At 44.5% G+C, this 22534-nt stretch overlaps 1 protein-coding gene across 1 annotated transcript in view; it reads right to left on the reverse strand.

Annotated features, from left to right (window-relative positions):
• CFAP92 (cilia and flagella associated protein 92 (putative)) overlaps positions 1–22534 on the reverse strand; it is a 181420-nt gene that overhangs the window by 148469 nt on the left and 10417 nt on the right. The window contains exon 4 of the mRNA XM_075833826.1: positions 6522–6735. Coding sequence (XP_075689941.1) covers positions 6522–6735 — 214 coding nt within the window. The remainder of the gene's footprint in view (positions 1–6521; positions 6736–22534) is intronic.

Raw genomic sequence — 22534 nt, forward strand, 5'->3', positions numbered from 1 at the left:
ACCTTTTACGGAACTGCAGAAACTGTAGAAGGTCCCTGATTACGGTCTGTTTAGATGGCCTTTTTGGCCATTAAATATAAATCACGGTTCGTTCTTACACCTTTTCAATCATTAGAATGTTTAAAAAGTAAGAAAGGACTTTTGTCCTCACTATGTAAAAAAATGCTTTTATGGGATGAAGGAAATCATATTAAATCACAAGGAAAATGGGATAAGGATCTTGGGATTAGGATCGATTGGGGGTTAGTTTATAAACATATCGGAGAAGCATCATTGAAACACGACCACCGATTTATTTGTTTTATGATCAATCATAGACTTTATTATACAACGAAGCTCTTAAAGGTAATGGGGTTAAGGAATAAAGATAATTCTCAGAAATGTGGCATACATGAAGTGGATCTCCTCCACTTGTTGTGGCATTGTCCCAAGCTACATGGATACTGGAGTAGATTAGCAGCAAACTAATTAGAAAGATCTTGTTTCTGGCAAGATTGGTTATCATGTATAAATGGATCTCAAAAGATTTCCCAAGGGAAGTAGAATGGCACCATAAGGTGAATAGAGTGATGCTTTTAGAAAGATCATATTGCTTGACGCAAAGTATTAGATTTTTTTTATAAGATCTGGAACATATGGATAATGGAACTATCCCCCGAACAGAAAAAAAGACCTTAGGGACTAAAAGAGTACCATGTAAAATTGAGGCCTAATTTGGCGATTTACAAAATATTGGGTCTAGGGTTGTCACGATACCAGAATTTGGACTTCGATACCGATACTTTGTGTAGTATTGCAATTTCGATACCAAAACGATACTTTGCCAACAGTAATAAAAAAAAAAGTTCTTCCATTTTCTGATGTGGGGCGCAAGGTGTGATGAATTTAACCTCCAAGTGCCTCACATTAATAGTAATTAACCACATCATGTTTCTCAGTAATAATGGGTTAATGTGTAAGGTACATGATGTGGTTAATTATTATTGTGAGGCATTTTTATTTTAACAGCGTAAACATCATAAATGACGTCAAAAATTTTTTGTTGTGAAGGTTATTACGACCGCGCCGATACCGAATATGTGTATATTTTATGTATTGAGACTTATTTTAATGTTTATTGTAAAAAAGGTTTATGTGTATTTTATTTTTTTTATTTAATATTTTTATGTGTTTACTTTATTTTTAAACTTTAATGTACTGGCATAGATCTATATGACAGAAGATTAGCCAGTGTACAGATAGTACACAGGCATTTGTTAGTACATACCTAAGTATGCCCCAACAACAGGAAATATGGTAAGACAGCCCTGGGGTCCTTCAATGGACCCTGGGCTGTCTGCCCATATATGGTATGTTCCTCAATCGCGTCACAGGGATTCCTGTGACGCAATCCAAAGGGCATCCCCCCTTATCATTTTCCCCGAATGCTGCGGTCTGCTTTGATCGCAGTATTCAGGAGAATAGCGGCGGAGATGAGAAGTTTCTCTGAACTCCGCCGTTATAGAGCTGGGCTACGGCTGTGTAATACAGTCATTGCCCCGCTCCTGACAACAAGTGTGCGCGGTCAGCATGAGGTGATGCGGCCGGCGCTGCACTAATGAGCGACGGTTCAGGCACTGAAGACAGAACATGGGTGTGTTTTGCAGTGCGCCCGCCATGTTCTATCTTCAGTGCCACCGCTCATTAGTGCAGCGCTGGCTGCATCGCATCATCCTGAAGGCGCGCACTTGTCAGGACTCAGGAGCGGAGCAATGACTGTATTACACAGCCGCAGCCCCGCTCTCATACATTCATGTGTTACAATGTTAAGCTGTGCGGCCGCACAGCTTAGCATCGAAATACATGAAATATCGGTATCGAACCGTTTGGGAATGCACAGTATCGAAACAGTATCGAAGTTTTGATACATCCCTAATTGGGTCAGAATTGCAGAGGCTCTGATATGAAGTAATACAAGAAACCCATGAGAAGTGACCCCATTTTGGAAACTACACTTCTCAGGCATTTATTAAAGGGTGTAGTGAGCATTTTTCATACATGATTGCGCTGCAGATTGTGCAAAGTAAAAATGAAAATTTTTCCCTAGATATGCCATTTCAGTGGCAAATATGTGGTGCCAAGCTTGTGCCACTGGAGACACACACCCAAAAATTGTTAAAAGGGTTCTCCCGGGTATGGTGATGCCATATATGTGGAAGTAAACTGCTATTTGGGCACGCTGTAGGATTGCTTTTGGAGCGTGGATTTTGCTTGGTAGTAATTTTGTTTGGTGTATTACTGGTATTTGAGTTTATAATGTGGGGGTACATGTAAGCTGGGCAAAGTACATCAGGGGCATAGTCAGGTGGTACAATAATGGGGTAAAAAAAAATAAAAAAATAATCCATATGTGTGTTAAGCTGTGAAGCAATCCTTTCTACACAGTCCAGTGTTGCACTGATAAATGTCCTTCCTTATCCCCCTTTTGGTCCATACTCCGCACCTTTGCAGTTTTGGGAATTTTGCTGGGAAAGTGATTGTCCTGGTATAATACGGGCACCCTCGCTTCCAGCAGATATGTTTGGGCCCTCCCCTTCCTGGTTCCCCAATTTTAGGGCCTTGATAATTTGCCTCTTGAAACAGAAGAAATGTTCCCCACGGGCCGGCACAACTGCATATTTTTTATTTCCTGACTTATTGGAGCCTTAACTAATTTTATTTTTTCATAGACGTAGTGGTATAAGGGCTGTTTTTTTGCGGGACGAGCTGTAGTTATTATTGGTACTATGCGACTTTTTGACCACTTTTTATCCTATTTTTTGGGAGTCAAGATGACCAAAAAACATCAATTCTGGCATAGCTTTTTTTTATACAGTGTTCACCATGCGTTATAAACTACATGTTAAAGGGAACCTGTCACCAGCATTTCACCTTTTGAACTTTAGTTATCCCTCACTTGCCGCTGCTATCATAAGTTCATTGCCGTTATCCCCTCTCCTAAACTCCTCCTCTGACTTTAAATAACGGTCTGCAAACATTTTGCGCTTTTTATCATAATAATCCGGTGTCCCTTTGTGCGCACACCCCAGAAGAGGACATCAATGCACAAGCGCAGGATTTTGAGTGTGGTGGGAAGGCGAGGAGCTGTCAATCAAAAGTAAGGAGGCGGGGTAAACTCGGAAAGATTTGCGGAATGAAGATATGACTCTTTTCAAACGAAGATTTGACTCTTTTCTGCTCATTAGCATACGGCGTGGGACCACTAAAAAACTGAATACTAAAGCTACAGAGCTGACTAAGAAGACAATTATCGGTTATATAGAAATGATTTTTCACCCACTACCACCAGGTATTGCTGGTTTAATAGGTGAAATGCTGGTGACAGGTTCCCTTTAACTTTATTCTGCGGGTTAGTACGATTCCGGCGATACCACATTTATAGCACTTTTTTGTATTTTATAACTTTTTGCACAATAAAATTACTTTTGTACAAAGAATGTATTTTTTCTGTCGACATGTTCTGAGAGTCATTACCTTTAAGTTTTTTATATGTACCATTTTTGGACACATGCGACTTTTTTGATCACTTTTTATTCCAATTTTTGGAAGGCAAAGTGGCCAAAAAACAGGAATTCTAGGATTGTTTTTTAGGGATTTTTTTTTTTTTAGGATGCTCACCGCGCAAGATAAATAACAATATTTTTATAGTTCAGGCTGACACGGCGATACCAAATATGTATTATTTTGTATTTTATATTTTTAAATAATAAATGACTTGATAAGGGAAAGGGTGATTGTGTTTTATTTTATTACTTGAAACGTTTATTTTATTTTTTACACTTTATTTTAGACCCACTAGGGGACTTGAAGGTCCAACTGTCTGAATTATTTTCTAATACATTGCACTACCTATGTAGAGCAATGTATTAGAACTGTCAGTCGTTCATTGACAGCAAGCCAATTAGGCTTTGCCTCTGGGCGGGACCTAAACGGCTTCCGTAATGGCAGACCAGGAGGCCATTGTTAGGCCTCCTGTTGCCATAGCAGCCGTCAGCAGGGCTGCTGATTTGATACAAACTACTAAGATGCAGTGATCGCTGCATCTAAGGGGTTAATCGCAGGGATCAGAGCTAGCTCCGGTCCCTGCCGTTACAGCAGGGTGTCAGCTGTAACATTCAGCTGACACCCGCCGCTGATGACACGGGCTCAGCTTCTGAGCCATCTTGCCGTTGGAACCCGAAGCCGATGGGGCCTAGAAGGCTTTCGTACAAGGTAGAGGACAGTATTAAGCCTCCGTTCGCCATCGACACCCGGCGATTAGCTGCAAACACTTTAAACGCAGCGGTCGCTTTTGACCGCTGCATTAAAAGTGTTTAATGGCAGGGATCGGAGCTAATTTCGCTCCCCGCCGTTACAGCAGGGTGTCAGCTGTAACATATAGCTGACACCCGGGGATGATGGCACAGACTCAGCTTCTGAGACCGTGTCATCCATTTGTCGTATGGATATGGCAAACTGTGGGAAGCACTGGCTTTCCATGACGTATCCATACGATAAATGTCAGGAAGGGGTTAAGAGCCATAACTTTTTTTATTTTTCTGCTGACATAGCTGTATGAGGGCTTATTTTTTTGCAGGACGACTTGTAGTTATGATTGGTACCATATTGGAGTACATATGACTTTTTGATCACTTTTTATAAAATTTTTGTTACGCATGGCCTAACAGTCACTCACTTAAGGCAGACTTGGGGGCCTTTGTAAGGCCCCATTGCCATAGAAAACATAGGCACCCTGCAATCGCATCGCGGATGTGCCGGTGGGGTGAGAGGGAGCCTCCTCCCTCCAAAACCACTCAGATGCAGTGGTCGCTATTGACCGCCGCATCTGAGTGGTTAAACGGGCGCCGATTTCGACCCCGACCATCTGCTCCAAGCCCTCAGCTACCTCCGGCAGCTGATAGCAGGGAGCTTTCCCGCCTTTCGGTGGCACTGCTTTATTCTAAGGCAGCGCCGTGAAAAGGCGTATGCATCAGAATAAAGCCCGTTAGTGACCTCCGTGGAAAGGCGTATTGGCGGTCACTAACGGGTTAAAGCATACCTTGTTTATTTGATTTCACTTGCTTAGTTATTTTCCTAAAGAGTGACTACTTGAACTGATTCCCTGTTTCTCGTACAGTTAATTTTAAATATATATAAGAATACTAAGAGTACAGTATATTAAAGAGGACCTGTCACTAGGTCACATAGGTTGAACTGTTTACCTGACCTGTATAGCGCAGTCTCCCTGATTCCAGCGCCATTTTTTTCCTAGACCCCCCGTTTGAGAGATATGGCCCACTGTTGTATTTGGCTCCCTATATGTTCGTTTGATGTAGTTAGCCCATAGGGCGTGGACTACCCTCAGGCTGCCTCGTGCTGACTGATCAGAATCAGAGGCAGGGAATCTAGCTCCACCTCGTTGGCTAACTACAGCAAATTAGAATATAGGGAGCCAACACAACAGTAAGGCCATATCTCTGGAACGGGGGGAGGGGGTGTTCAGGAAAAAACAATGGCACTGGTATAAGGGAGACAGTGAAATTCAGGGCAGACAACCAGTTCAACGTATATGACCTAGTGACAGGTCCTCTTTAAGTATTAAAGAGGCTCTGTCACCACATTATAAGTGCCGTATCTCCTACATAAGGAGATCGGCGCTATAATGTAGGTGACAGCAGTGCTTATTATTTAAAAAAACGATCTGTTTTCACCACTTTATTAGCGATTTTAGATTTATGCTAATGAGTTGCTTAATGCCCAAGTGGGCATATTTTTACTTTAGACCAAGTGGGCGTTGTACAGAGGAGTGTATGACGCTGACCAATCAGCGTCATGCACTCCTCTCCATTCATTTACACAGCGCATAGGGATCCTTTTAGATCGCTATGTGCTTTCTTATAGTAACACATTAATGATACTGAAGTGTTTAGACAGTGAATAGACATTCCACGGGATGTCTATTCACAATCTCTGCACTTCGTTACTGTTTTTGTGGTAGTTACAGCAGAGCAAAGCGTAATCCCGCAAGATTACGCTGTAAATGACAGGTTACAGAGTGATTACGCTTTGCTCTGCTGTAACTACCACAGAAACAGTAACGAAGTGCACAGATTGTGAATAGACATCCCGTGGAATGTCTATTCACTGTCTAAACACTTCAGTATCGTTAATGTGTTAGTATAAGACAGCACATAAGGATCTAAAAGGATCCCTATACGCTGCCTAAATGAATGGTGATGAGTGCATGACGCTGATTGGTCATTGTCATACACTCCTCTGTACAACGCCCACTTGGTCTAAAGTAAAAATACACCCACTTAGGCATTAAGCAACTCATTAGCATAAATCTAAAATCGCTAATAAAGTGGTAAAAATAGATCGTTTTTTTTAAATATAAAGCATTACTGTCACCTACGTCACCTACTGTCACTTATGTAGGAGATAGGGTACTTATAATGTGGTGACAGAGCCTCTTTAAAGCAATAGAGCAATATGAGCATTACCTTCTGGGTCTTCGCCTTGTTTTACAGTTGACACTCTAAATGCCTTTGGTCGATCAAATCTGGCTTTAGCTGACACTTTGTCTTTAGTACTCCACATTTTCACATGTATCTGATGTTGTAAGGCTTTCAATACAACTTCTTTTGTGGCACAAATCTCAACACTGTGACTCCATGTCAACCACATTTTCTCATTTTCTTGCCATGGTTTTAACAACTGGAAATAAAAAGGTATAATTATTTACATTTGTATCACTAATATTACTGGACAGGTTTGTAGCGTTGATATGGACCACACTTGACTATAGTAGATAAAGCTGCACAATCTTTTTTTTTTTTTTTAAAAACGTTTATTACATTGGTTTAAAAGCTACATCTGCCTTATATTTCCAACAGTTACATAAATATGTAAACTATAAGTGGTAAAGTGCATGGGTTGCACGTTTATGAAATGAATGTACGATTCTGCATCTCCACCTGTTGGTCATGAGGTGTACTGCAACTGTGATCTGATCAGTTGAGTTTACACCTTTCAAACTGCTTTCCAGGCGAAATCACTGGTATGTAATTTGTTGCTTTTTTTATTATTATTTATATAGTCATAGGATTTATGTAGATACTGGGTAAGCTACATATGAGGGAATTCTAGCCTTGTCAGAGACAGGCAACATAGGAAAAAACATTGGGGTAAAATTTAGGAAAGGCAGGAAATTCCCAAGAAGAGGAGAGACACGAGAGGACCCCTGAATATAATTGTATGATGTAGTGATTAAGAGCAGGGGAGGGTGATGGGCAGAGAAAAGAGTGTAGTGTATTGTAGTATATCTTGGATAATGAGTAAATCTAGAGTGGGAGAAAGTTAAAAGGGGCTTTTTTTAGGTTAGAATTTAAATTTAAATTTTGTTAGCGTTAAGGGTATAATATTTTGGAAACGGTGTTGCTAGGGTCTTAAAAGCATAGTTACAAAACAAATCTTTGTATAATAAAGTCATACAGTTACCAAATGCCACCATACAAGGTATATCAGAAGTATCATCACATTGCAAACCATACAAATGAATCCAGTACTTATCGAAATAGACATCACTACCAACCAGGACGTGATGTCTATTCACAATCCCGACACTTCTCTAAAGTTTGTGTGTGATTTACAGCACCTCAAGCGTAATCTCGCGAGATTACGCTGTAAATGACAGCCTAGCGTGATCTTGATGTGCTGTGCTGTAAGTCACACACAAACGTTCGCGAAGTGTCAGGATTCTAAATAGACATCACGTCTTGGTTGGTAGTGATGTCTATTAACTCTCAGGACACTTCAGCAATGTTAGTGTGTGTTTTATGTGGCTGCACATAGTGATCTAGTAAGATTACTATGTGCTGTGTAAATGAATGGAGAGAAGTGTATGACGCTGATTGGTCAGCATCATACACTTCTCTCCACAACGCCCACTTGGTCAAAAAGTAAAACACGCCTAGTTGGGGGCATTAAGAAAGTCATTAGCATAAAGCTAAAATAGGTTGTAACTCCGTCAAAAATTATGGTTTTTCTAAATAAAAAACACTGCTGTTACCTACATTACAGCGCCGATCATATTATGTACAATATAGGCCACTTATAATGTGGTGACAGAGCCTCTTAAATAGCTGGCCTCTTTGCCTAGCTATTAGTTTAAAGTTAATGGGCCAATGCCCACAGCGGTTTTCTTGTGCCCACATGACAAGTCTTCCCATTCAGTGTTATCATTGGGACATTTTTTCACCACCCATATCAATACACACGATTTGATTTAGAAAGTGTAAAATTGGACCAGGCAGTCAGAAGATGTGCCAAATCTATCACAGTGGCTCACGCTGTTTACAAAATTTGGCGCATCTTGCTAGAAATCTTAGACACTTTTCTCTTCCTTATAACACATCCTGGATGGTTTACTTCACAACAGTTTTTTTTTTTGCACCAAATTTTGGATCAAAGCAGCGCATTTAAGCCACATCACCGATTTTCCAAAGTAGGGCTGTGCGATTCATCGAATTAATTTGATTTATTCGCCCTCAAGGCCTCTGATGATTCTGTTTAACAGAATCGTTAAATCTATTTTTTTAGTGCCGCCGTGCTGTAGGAGGAAGGTCCGGCCCGCCACCTCGTCACTGCCCGATTTGCCCCGTCTGACAAGCTGCGCCCCATTCTGTCCCTGCTTCCCCACGGAACTGCTGTTCTGTAGTGAACAAAATGATACACTATGGAACAGCAGTTCCGCGGGGAAGCAGGGACTCCTAGTATATAGCCACACCGCCCTGTAGATACTACCACTCCTTGTAGATAGCACCCCCCTTGGAGATCACGCCACCACACCCCCTTGCAGATCGCACTACCACCCCACCTTGCAGATCGCACCCCCCTTGCAGATCACACCACCACCCCCCCTTGTAGATCGCACCACCACCCCCCCTTGTAGATCGCAGCGTCCCCCTCTTGTAGATCGCTCCACTGCAGCTCCCACTATGAGCTGTATCCCTGGTCAAAGTGTGGGCAACCTCTGGCCTGGGATTCAGCCCCTAATGGCAGCTACAGGATGGAGCGGGGTGCTGCGATCTATGAAGTGGGGGGTGGGAGTGCGATCTACATGTGGGGGTGCGATATACAAGGGGGATCGGAGTGCTATCTACATGTGGGGGTGCGCTCTACAAGCGAGAGGGGTGGTGTTGCGATCTATAAAAGGGGGATGGGGGTGCAATCTACAAGTAGTGCTGCGATCTACAAGGAGGGGGTGGTGCTGCAATCTCCAAAAATGGGCGTGGGGGTGCGATCTGCAGGGGTGTGTGGCACTATATGGGACTGTTACTATATAGGGGCACTGCGGCACTATCTACAGGGAAATTGCGGCACTATCTACATAGGCAGCGTGGTGTTTTCAGGGGATTGGGACAAAAAAAAACCTGACAAAAAAGATCCATTTGGAGACACTAATGCAAATGGACATGAGATACTGACAAGTGATCATTTTTAATGGCCATTTTTTTTCACGGTCATGTGACTGTAGCCTAAATGACTGATGCCAGGAGTCCTGTTCACATGTACCGTGTTTGGGCAGGAAAATCCAGCTAACACACGGACCGTTTTTCACGGTCCAACCTAAGGATGCACGATGCATCGAAACTTCGATACGGTTTCGATACTCTGCATCCCTAAACTGTTCGATACCGTTATTTCATGGATTTCGATACTTAGCTGTGCAGCAGCACAGCTAAGTATAGTAACACATGAATGTATGAGAGCGGGGCTGCGGCTGTGTAATACATTGTCCCGCTCCTGAGTCCTGACAAGTGCGCGCTGTCAGGATGATGCGATGCGACCAGCGTTGCACTAATGAGCAGCGGCACTGAAGATAGAACATGGCGGGCGCACTGCAAAACACACCCGTGTTGTCTTCAGTGCCTGAACCACCGCTCATTAGTGCAGCACTGGCCGTATCTCCTCATGCTGACCGCTCGCGCACTTCCTGTCAGGAGCAGGGCAATGACTGTATTACACACCTGCAGCCCCGCTCTATAACGGCGGAGATCAGAGAAACCTGTCATCTCCGCCGCTATTCCCCTGAATGCTGCGATCAAAGCGGACTGCAGAATTCAGGAGAAAATGAGAAGGGGGGATGCCCCTTGGATCGCATCACAGGAATTCCTGTGACGCAATTGAGGGACATACCATATATGGGCAGACAGCCCAGGGTCCATTGAAGGACCTCAGGGCTGTCATAACATATTTCCTGTTGTTAGGGCATACTTCGGCAGTTGTTAGGACATACCTTTGTACTATCCGTACACAGGCTAATGTACTGTAATATAGATATATGCCAGTACATTAACCCCTTAGTGACCACCAATACGCCTTTTTACGTCGGTCACTAAGGAGCCTTAGGCTAGGCTGACGCCTTTTTACGCTCGCCTAGCCTAAGTCCTGCACGGGTCTCCCGTGCAGCCAGGAGCCGGGGCTCTGCTGTCTGATGACAGCTGAGCTCCTGCTCCAACAGCCGTGATCGAAGTTAACTTCGATCGCGGCCGTTTAACCCATTAAATGCCGCCGTCAATAGCGACCGCAGCATTTAACTTTGTTTACAGAGGGAGAGAGCTCCCTCTGTCACAGATCGGCGGCCCGCGAATGCAATCGCGGGTCTCCGATGGGTTGTCATGGCAGCCGGGGGCTTGATAAAAGCCCCCAGGTCTGCCCTGGACATATGCCTGTTAGGACGCGCCGGAGGCACGTCCTAACACATTGCCTGTCAGATTTACACTGACAGGCAATAATGCTCTGGTATACGAAGTATACCAAAGCATTATAGCAGCGATCGGAAGATCGCACAGTAAAGTCCCCTAGTGGGACTAATAAAATAAGTCATCAAAGTGAAATAAAGATTATTAATAAAAAGTACAGTAAAAAAATAAATAAAACAATTTTTTCCCATAAAAAGTGGTTTTATTTAGTAAAAGTGTAAAAAAAAAAAAAAAGTACACATATGTGGTATCGCCGCAACCGTAATGACTCCATTAATAAAGTTAATATGTCATTTAAACCGCAATGTGAACACCGTAAAAAAAAAACGCAAAAAACGATGGCGAAATTGCAATTTTTTTCCATTGCCCCCCAAAAAAGTCATAATAAAAATGAATCAATAAGTCCCATGTACCCCAAAACAGTACCATTCAAAACTACGTCTCGTCCCGCAGAAAACAAGCCCAAAAAATCACTACATTGATAGAAAAATAAAAAAATTACGGCTCTTGGAAAGCAACGATGCAAAAGCAAATAATTTTAGTTCAAAAGTGTTTATATTGTGCAAAAAAAAACCTCTACATATGTGGTATCGCCGTAATCGTACCGACCCATAGAATAAAGGTAACATGTTATTTACGCCGCACTGTGAACGGCGTCAATTTAAAAACGCATAGAACAATGGCGGAATTTCAGTTTTTTTTTATAATCCCCCCCAAAAAGGTTAATAAAAGTTAATATAAAAATTATATGTACCCAAAAATGGTGCTATTAAAAAGTACAACTAATCCCGCAAAAAACAAGTCCTCATACAGCTATGTAGACGAAAAAATAAAAAAGTTATAGCTCTTTGAATGCGACTATAGAAAAACGAATAAAATAGCTTGGTCATTAGGGCCTAAAATGGGCTGGTCACTAAGGGGTTAAAGTAAAAACAAAGTAAAAACATTAAAAAAATACACATACACCTTTTTTTACAATAAACATTAAAATAAGTCTCAATACATAAAATATACACATATTCAGTATTGGCGCGGCCGTAATAACCTTCACAATAATTTTTTTGCGTCATTTATTTGTACGCTGTAAAAAAATAAAATAAAAACTGCTTTCTTTCACTTACTGTGAGGCATGAGGTGTGATGAATTTAACCTCCATGTGCCTCACATTAATAGTGATTAACCCCATCATGTACCGTACACATTAACCCTTTATGAATGAGAAACATGATGGGGTTAATTACTATTAATGTGAGGCACATTCAAAATGCATCACACCTCACGCCTCACATCAGAAAACGGAAGAACTTTTTTTTTTTATTACTGTTGGCAAAAGTATCGAATTGGTACCGAAATCGCAAATGAAGTATCGGTATCGAAGTCCAACCACGGTCATTTGAATTTTGCCTTAAAGAGGCGCTGTCACCACATTATAAGTGCCCTATCTCCCAGATAAGGAGATCGGCGCTATAATGTAGGTGACAGTAATGCTTTTTCTTTTAAAAAAAACAATCTATTTTTACCACTTTATTAGCGTTTTTAGATTTATGCTAATGAGTTGCTTAATGCCCAAGTGGGCGTTGTACAGACCAATCAGCATCATGCACTCCTCTCCATTCATTTACACAGCACATAGGGATCCTGCTAGATCCTTATGTGCTGTCTTATACTTACACATTAACAATACTGAAGTGTTTAGACAGTGAATAGTCATTCCACGGGATGGCTATTCACAATCTCTGCACTTTGTTACTCTTTCTGTGGTAGTTACAGCAGAGGAGGCGTAATCTCGTGAGATTACGCGGTAAATGACAGGTTACAACGAGATCACGCTTCCTCTGCTGTAATTACCATAGAAACAGTAACGAAGTGCAGAGATTGTGAATAGACATCCCGTGGAATGTCTATTCACTGTCTAAACACTTCAGTATTGTTAATGTGTAAGTATAAGACAGCACATAAGGATCTAACAGGATCCCTATGCGCTGTATAAATTAATGGAGAGGAGTGCATGACGCTGATTGGTCAGCATCATACACTCCCCTGTACAATGCCCACTTGGTCTAAAGTGAAAATACGCCCACTTGGGCATTAAGCAACTCATTATCATAAATCTAAAAACGCAAATAAAGTGGTAAAAATAGATTGTTTTTTAAAATAAAAAGCACTGCTATCACCTACATTATAGCGCCGATCTCCTTATGTAGGAGATACGGCACTTATAATGTGGTGACAGAGCCTCTTTAATGTCATTTATTTAAAACCCCATAGTGGGGTCGGTACTGCACAGAGTCCTGCTCAGACTTTAGGGTATGTGCACACACACTAATTACGTCCGTAATTGACGGACGTATTTCGGCTGCAAGTACCGGACCGAACACAGTGCAGGGAGCCGGGCTCCTAGCATCATAGTTATGTACGATGCTAGGAGTCCCTGCCTCTCTGCAGGACAACTGTCCCGTACTGTAATCATGTTTTCAGTACGGGACAGTAGTTCCACGGAGAGGCAGGGACTCCTAGCGTCGTACATAACTATGATGCTAGGAGCCCGGCTCCCTGCACTGTGTTCGGTCCACTACTTGCGGCCGAAATACGTCCGTCAATTACGGACGTAATTAGTGTGTGTGCACATACCCTTAGACACTATAATGTAATCTCGTCCCCAGGGGCGTAGCTAAAGGCTCATGGGCCCGGGTGCAAGAATTCAGCTTGGGCCTCCCTTCCCCTCCCCAACACCACCATCATCATACCCTTGCACGCGCCTATGCCCAGACGCCTTGCCCAACAGCCCCCATAGTATAATGCCCCCACACAGTATAATGCTCACATAGCTGCCCCCACACAGTATAATGCCCCATAACGTATAATGCTCCCCATAACAGCCCCCATAGTATAATGCCCCACATAGCTGCCCCCAAACATTATAGTGTCCCCCATATCAGCCCCCATACAGTATAATGCCCCCCATATCAGCTCCCCATACAGTATAATGCCCCATATCAGCTCCCCATACAGTAAAATGCTACCCATATCAGCTCCCAATACAGTAAAATACCCCCATATGAGCTACCCATACAGTACAATGCTCCTCATATGAGCTTCCCATACAGTATAATGCCCCCCCATATCAGCTCCCATACAGTATAATGCCTCCATGAGCTCCCATACAGTATGCCTCCATATGAGCTCCCCATACAGTATAATGCCCCCAGATCAGCTCCCCATACAGTAAAATGCCCCCTATATGAGCTACCCATACAGTATAATCCCCCCCATATCAGCTCCCCATACAGTATAATCCCCCCCATATCAGCTCCCCATACAGTATAATGCCCCCATATCAGCTCCCCATACAGTAAAATGCCCCCCACGTTCCGGCGCTGGGGATGCAGGACGCGAGTGACTGAGCTCCCGCTCCCGTCCAGCCTGTTAGCTCGCAATAGTCGCTAAGGCGACGATAATCAGCGGTGAAGTCACCAGCCCTGCACACGGAAACATCACCGGTGGTGCCTGTATGGACAGGTACCTCCTCAGAAGCACGCAGAAGCCAGCCATGGAGGAATCAGCCGCGGCAGTGGTAAAGGGAGGTAAGATGGCGGCGCTTCCCGCCACTGCGACCCTGTTATACACACAGGAAGATGAGCTGCAGCACCATCAGTCCCAGCTTTCAAGCCCGACAGAGCACGTAATGTCCGCTCTTCCTGCAGCCATGGATTATATAGCCCTGGCCCGTGAAGTAGCCAAGCAGATAGCGCCAGAACTGCAAAAGGCGCTGGAAAAAACGGTGCAAGATTCCCTAAACCGCGTGCATGCGGAGCTGGCTCAAGTCACTATCAGAGCTGATGAGTTAGAACAGCGTATGACGCTGCTGGAGGAAGAAAATGAGCGGCTGCAATCCAAACTTAGAGGGGTGCTGTCTGTTACTACGCAGTTGGGGGACAAGGTGGAGGATCTGGAGAACCGCTCCAGGAGGAGCAACCTGCGACTGGTGGGGTTGAAAGAAGCGGTGATGTCTGCTGATTTGCAACGAGTGTGTGAGAGGACATTGCCGGAAGCTTTAGGTCTTCCCCGTCCATGTCGGGTGGAGAGGGCGCACAGAGTGGGGCTGGACCCCAGAAACCTCCCAGCAACAGACGACCACAGTTCGCTTCGTCCCAGACGAGTAATCTTTAAGCTGCTGGATTACAATGACAAGGTGGCACTCATGAAAGCATTCCGCAGCAGATCGCGTCCCTTGGAAATAATGGGCATGAAAGTGCTTCTTTTTGAGGATTTCTCGGCGGAGGTTGCAAAACGAAGGCGGGCTTTCAGCAAGATCTGCACCACGCTGTTCCAAGCGAAAATACGTTTTAACCTGCAGTACCCAGCCATCTTGCGGGTGTTTCAAGAGAACGGGCGGAACAAGGTTTTCACCACTCCACAGGAAGCGGAGGAAGCACTTGAGGAGCTTTGTAGGCGCAGACCGCACCAGGAGGAGCGTCACAGTCCAGTACATAGTCCAAGTCGCAAGTCGAGAGAGGCCAAAAGGAACCGACTAGATATGGAGCGAACCTGGGCAGAGGCTTTGATGCCCACACCTGGAAGATCCCGGGGGGGGGGGGTCGAGCCGGAAATGGAGGGGACTCTCCGAAGCCGCAGAGGCGAACGCGGGACCGCACCCGATCCACGTCTCCTGACTGACGGACGAAGTCCTTTTTGGCGCAGTTTATTTAAGCTGATGTGATGATGATTTTGTGGACGCTGTAGACCAATTGCAGATTCCGACCAGCTACAGATAAGTTTACAGATAATTTGAAAGTTATTGAGGGAGATATTCGGTGGTCTTATACGGCACTCTGTACCGGTCAACAATTGACCTATTGTTATAATGTTACAATGTTATCAAGGTTGAAATGTATGCATTCTGATATTTCCTTGCATTTTCACTACAGGAGATTAGTGAGGGAGCTAGATTAGGATCTGAGATTTTTTCCTTGTGGGCGGGATCGACCGGGAATGATACAATGCCTCCCCCACGCAAGGGATTAGTGTTATCGGTCACAATGGCAGACTGGGGGACATTGTGGTAGGAAATATGGGAAAAGGAGGTAGGGAAACATTGAAGCGAAGCAAGGTGCATGGGGATATGTGAGGATGCAATCCTAAAGGACTCTAGGCTGTCAAAGGGATGATAAGGGCATGTATAAAAGTGTGCACAGGCGACAAAGAGGTACTGAGGGGGCAAGGGCAGGTGTTACTTCTTCATGGAAGGAGTCATATAGGCAGGCTGGGGGGGAGGGGGAGGGAGGGGCGCGTTCTGGCATAACAGAAAAAAGTGAAGTCACATACACCAGTGGGTATTAAGGGATTGCTAACCCTTGCCGCAGGTGATTTTATGGTTTTGTTAGATAAGGGCCAGTCGGCCTTGTTGGTTCTGGCTTACAAGCCGGGTTTTGGTTACGATGTTAATGTTTGTACATGGCTATTGGAAAAAGACGGATCTGGCTCCCCGAACTCCGCATGACTTTTAGGCACTTTAGCTCATCTTAAGCACGGCCCAATAACATGAAAATAGTTTCTTGGAACGTTAAAGGGCTGAGATCCCCACAGAAACGGACCAAACTTTTAAGACACATGAAACTATTGCATCCTGATGTGGCCCTATTACAGGAAACTCACCTTACCGAGCCGGAGTTTAAGTATTTGCAAAAGTTCTGGGTGGGTCAGGTTTTTGGCTCGTCGGCAAGGGAGGGAAAGGCGGGAGTTATAATTCTGGTACATAAAAACTTTGCGTTTACACTGGTGTCCCAAGAGCGGGATGACGAGGGCCGTTGGATCCATCTAGTGATGGAGCATGCAGGGGAAACCATCAGTATTCATAATGTGTATGGTCCAAATACGGTTAATACTGTTTTTTTTGGTCATTTGGAAACCCAACTACAGCAGGATCGCACTAGGTTTTTGATTTTAGGGGGAGACCTTAACACCGTAAGGTCTTCAAAGGAGGATAGGAGCGCAGGGACCAGTTCGCAGAGAAGCAGAGATAGGATCTTGCCCAACTTTTTAAGACACACGGCCCTAATAGATGCGTGGAGGAGTTTACATCCAGATGCGCAGGAATATACACATTTCTCCCATGTTCATCAGTCATGGTCGCGTATTGATTACTTGTTAGTTAGTGACGCACTGTCGCAGCGTTTACGGCAATTGAAGATCTAGTTATTTCGGACCATGCCCTGGTTACCATTACCTTGGCCGACACAGTAGCTAGAGGAACGGATTTTATCTGGAGGTTTCCCGCCTTTCTGGCAAAGGATGAGGGTTTTACACAAAAGCTTAAGGGGTGGTGGATGGAATTTGATGGGGATAATGTAGCGCATCGCTCGGAACCGTCATTGTACTGGCGTACAGCCAAAGCGGTAATAAGAGGGAAAATCATGCAGTATATGTCTAACCTTAAGCGTAAGACGACCGAAGGATAAAAGGCAGCGAGCGACAGATTACGGTGTGCGTACACAGAATTCCTACACTCTCCATCACTGTCATTGGGGGAGGAATGGAAGGAAGCCAAGCGACAGTTTGATCAATGGTTAGACAAAAGAGAGAGTATTTACCGGTCCCAATTTGATGCCGATTTAATGCGTTTCGGCAATAAAGCGGGCAAATTGTTAGCGCGATTAGCAAAGGGGAGGTATGCACCGGCGCATATTTCAACACTTAAAGAATCAAACGGAACTCCTACCTCAGACCCAAAAAAAATCAACACCATATTAAGTAAATACTACCAAGCCCTTTACTCAGAAACACCCATAGATCTCCAAAAAGGGAGGGAATTTTTGGAGAAGGTGAAGCTGCCAGGGCTCACACAGGAGCAGAATGGTCACTTGAGCGCAGAGATTACAGTAGAGGAAGTTTGGAGCGCCATTAAGACCTTATCTAACGGAAAGGCTCCGGGTCCGGATGGATTCACAGGGGAGTTTTTCAAATCCCTGAGAGAAGAAATCAGCCCTACCTTGGTGGCATATTATAATATTTTACTAGGAACGGGGGCTTTACCAGCAGAGGCCAAGGTCGCGCATATAAAGGTGTTACCCAAGAAGGGGAAGAATCCTCTTGACCCGGGGTCGTACCGTCCCATTTCGCTGATAGACCAAGATCAGAAATTGCTCACAAAAATTTTGGCCAATCGACTGGCTATGTATCTACCCATACTGGTGGGAAAATCCCAGGTAGGATTTGTAAAGGGCAGGGCAGCAGTGACAAATATACGCAAGGTATTGACGGTGCTAGAAACAGTCAGGCACGATCCCCAGCCAGGTACCAGGCCGGCACTTTTAGCGCTAGACGCAGAGAAAGCCTTTGATAACATACAATGGGAATGGCTGGGGATGGTGCTAGACAAAATGAACATTCAGGGAGACTTCCGGGTCTTCCTGAAGGGAGTCTACAATAACCCGCAAGCACGTGTTCACTCCTCAGGGTTCCTATCAGATCCCTTCCAATTACATAAAGGAACACGACAGAGCTGTCCCCTGTCGCCCCTGTTATTCAATCTACCATTGGAACCTATGGCTAGATTCCTGGAGGAATCGGATATGTTCAGAGGCATTCAAGTGGGGTCTTGTGCAGTGAAATTAGCCCTGTTCGCTGATGACGTCATACTTTTTATGTCAAATCCTCAGGAGCATTTAGGGAAGGTTTTAAAAAATTTTGCAGGAATTTGGGCAATGCTCGGGATATAAAGTCAATATAGCTAAGAGCGAACTGCTGGAGTTGGGCAAGCCATTGCCTAAGACCTTTTGGCAATCTTTGGGTTGCGGGATATCACCGGTTGAGCATTGCATTACTTATCTGGGTATCAAAATAGGGAGGGTACCAGACACTCTGTATGGCTTAAATTATACCCCGTTAATTAAAAAAATACAAGCGGAACTCACTAGATGGGGCCAATTGCCGTTGTCCCTCCTGGGAAGATGCCATCTGATCAAGATGGTTAGTTTCCCTAGATTGCTATACCCCTTTCAAACACTACCTCTCTTACTGAAGCATGTGGATGTCTCGAAACTGACGGCTTCATTCACTAAATTTATATGGGCAGGAAAAAGATCGCGCATAGCGCTCACCAAGTTCATGATGGGTAAACAAGAAGGGGGTGTGAACTTTCCGAATGTCAGGGGTTATAACGTGGTCTGTCTTTTGCCCCATGTAGTAGATTGGCTTTATGAAACGAGCAATTATTCCAACTTGGTTTTGGAAAGGGAGTATGCCTCACCCTGGAACCTGAAAGCTTTGTTACATTGTAGAATTGCTTCTCTTCCGTGCCGTCTCAAAACCTCCATTGTATTGAGAGATACAGTTCTAGCTTGGAAAGTGGTACGTAAGCAGTTTGGGTTACCTTACCTAGTATCGAAATATATGCCGTTGAGCGGCCATCCAGAGTTTTTACCGAGAATGGACAAGGGGGACGGAATTGCCTCATGGGGGAGGGTAGGCATTGGTAACGCAGGGGATCTTATGCACACAGAGGAAAAGAGGTGGTTAACTGGGGGGGAAATCAACACTAAACTTAGACCCATAGCAGGTAGGGTAAATTTTTTGCAAGTACTTCAGGTACGAGCATTTTGTACCTCCAGGCTCAGGGATTTGAGTAAGGAAGCTACTTCGCACACTCTGGATGAGGTCATAGGTCCAACAACTGGGCGGGCGACCATTTCAGGAATGTATAGAGCATTGAGAGATGGCTTTGTTCGTCCGCAATTAAGGACTCATTTTAAAAGCTGGGAACGATGGACTCAGGATCCAGGTATAGGAGAGATCATACTGGGGGGTTGGGAGACGGTACGGAAGAGTGTGATAAATGAGAGCTGGAGGGAAACCTATTTTAAGTTGATGCATGCGGCTATATATGGCTTTAATATCTTGCCCTCACAATCTTTCCCTGACCGCATTACAAGTTGTCCTAAGTGCAAAACACCACTGACGAGCTTGTGGCATGGAGTATGGGGGTGTGTACATACGAAAAGATTTTGGGGGATGGTACAGAAATATATTAAGGATCATTGGAAAACGAATCTCCCAATGACGCCTCAAGCGCTACTTTTCCATCAGGCGCGGCCGCTGGAGGAAGAGGGTGCTCGAGGAGTAAGATCACCTCCCGTGCTGGTGCACACGATTTTACTGGTAGCCTTGAGATGCCTCCTGAGTAAATGGTTGGAAGCAGACACGCCGGGGTTAGAGTTGATTGTGTCACGGCTGAAACAGTTATTGGTTCTTGAGAGGATGGAGGTGGAAAGGCGGAAGGAAACGGGAACCAAGAAGCTATTTGATAAGTGGCAAGCATTCATAGAATCGCAATGTACAGCAGCCGAAATAGCGGAAATTGTTAGGCCTTTCCAGTACACAAAGTGGTACTGCACACAGCTCTTGGCAGGCACTTTAGGGGGGTTGCAACTTTGAACCGGCTGGGGGAGAAAGGATAAGTAGAAACTCATTGATGATCTAGGTCGTGTCGGGGTTGGGGGAGTCATGTTCTCGGTCCATTTGAAGATTGACAATTATGCCATGTTTTTATGTTTATGTGTTTATATGTTATGTTGAATATTCAAAGTTAATTCCATGACAGTTGAGTGCTGCGCACTCATGATGTAACTGTTACGTGAAATGTATGTAAGAAAATGTGAAAACTGACAATAAAAAGGATATTTAAAAAAAAAAAAAATGCCCCCCATATGAGCTCCCCATACAGTATAATGCTCCCCATATAAGCTACCCATACAGTATAATCCCCCCCATACAGTATAATGCCTCCATATCAGCCCCATGCAGTATAATGCCCCCCCAATATCAGCCCCCCATACAGTAAAATGCCCCCCATATGAGCTCCCCATACAGTATAATCCCCCCATATCAGCTCTCCATACAGTAAAATGCCCCCCATATGAGCTACCCATACAGTATGATCCCCCATATCAACCCCCCATACAGTTTAATGCCCCCCATATCAGCTCCCCATACAGTAAAATGCCCCCCATATGAGCTACCCATACAGTATAATCCCCCCATACAGTATAATCCCCCCCATATCAGCCCCCCATACAGTATCATTCCCACCTATCAGCGCCCCATACAGTATCATTCCCCCATATCAGCCCCCCATACAGTATAATGCCCCCATATCAGCTCCCCATACAGTAAAATGTCCCCCATATGAGCTCCCCATACAGTATAATTCCCCCCATATCAGCCCCCCATACAGTATAATTCCCCCATATAGTATAATGCCCCCCATATCAGCCTCCCATACAGTATCATTCCCCCATATCAGCCCCCCATACAGTATAATTCCCCCATATAGTATAATTCCCCCGTATCAGCCCCCCTATACAAATTCCCCCATATCAGCCCCCCCATACAGTATAATTCTGATCTTATAATACTGATCTTATCAGCCACATGCCATATCAGCCCCCATGAAGTATAATGCTCCGCCCCCCGCAATATCAGCCCCCCATACAGTATAATGCCCCCATATGTGCATAATAGAAAATAGAAAAAGAGCATAATTACTTACCTATCCTATGTTCCCACGCTGGGTGGAGGATCCTTCACCTCCTCCGGTGTGTGCTATAAGTGACTTGGCGGAGACAGGCGCGATGATGTCGCTACATCTTGCCAGCCTGCGTAGAGACGCTCAGGGCACAGTAAATACTGGAGCAAGGAGACGTCAGCTCCTTGCTCCAGCATTGAATGGAACCGGGACCTCAGTGAGTGACTCACGACCCCACGGAGGTCTTCACACGAATCCCCAGGGGGACGCGACCCACAGTGTGTAATGTATTGCGTTGTATTGTATTGTGCAGTTTGCGGTGGAGAGAGGAGGGGTGGCTGTAATTTAACGATCCCCCCCTCTCCACCGCAAACAGCAGAAGCCAACACAATACATTACATTACATGACAACACAACACAACACAGACTCAGCAGCTCACCTGGAGTCCTCCGCACCGGCTCTTCCACTGCACTGGCTGGAAGACGTGTCACGTGACAAGACGGTCACATGGTACACTAAGTGCACCATGTGACCATAACCAGGAAGTGCCGGCCTCACGGCACAAAAGATTTATTTAACAAGCATTTGGTATGGAAACGGGGGCACGTGGGACCCCAGGCTTAGGGGCGCAGTCGCAACTGCGACCCCTATAGCTACGCCACTGCTCGTCCCAAAGGGCCCGCTCGGCGCTAGCTGCCTGGTCCTGCTGCAATCTACACTGCTCTCACCTGCAATGTCAGAGACCTGCTGAGGTGGTGACAGAGAGGGATGTTCGTGCACGCAGCGCATAATAGATTCTGTTAACCTGTTCCCTGCCGGGGAACACAGAAGTTATATTCAATTAGATATACATCTTTCCAATAGAATTTCTGATAAAGTAGTTTAATTGAGGTTAAAAGTTGTGAAGTTATAGCAATATATGTTAAAAAGCTATTTATATAAAGAAAATAATTAAAGAGTAATAAGAAAATCGAAAATCACCCATAGGGTTAAAAAAAAAAAACTGCCCAAATATCACCCAGCCCTATTCCAAAGATACGCCCCCTTTTGAAGACGCTTTTGAAAAACGCCTGGCGTGACACAAAATTCTGTTCTTTTGGTGCATTTGCTTCATAAATAGGTCTAAAACTCGATGCAACATTTTCCTTCATGACGACACGACTCTTCGTCATGTGACCGGCGCTGCTATACTATATGTACTCGCTGTAGAAGTAGTACGGCGATTAC

This window comes from Rhinoderma darwinii, chromosome 7 (assembly GCF_050947455.1).
Source record: "Rhinoderma darwinii isolate aRhiDar2 chromosome 7, aRhiDar2.hap1, whole genome shotgun sequence".
NCBI lineage: Eukaryota > Metazoa > Chordata > Amphibia > Anura > Rhinodermatidae > Rhinoderma > Rhinoderma darwinii.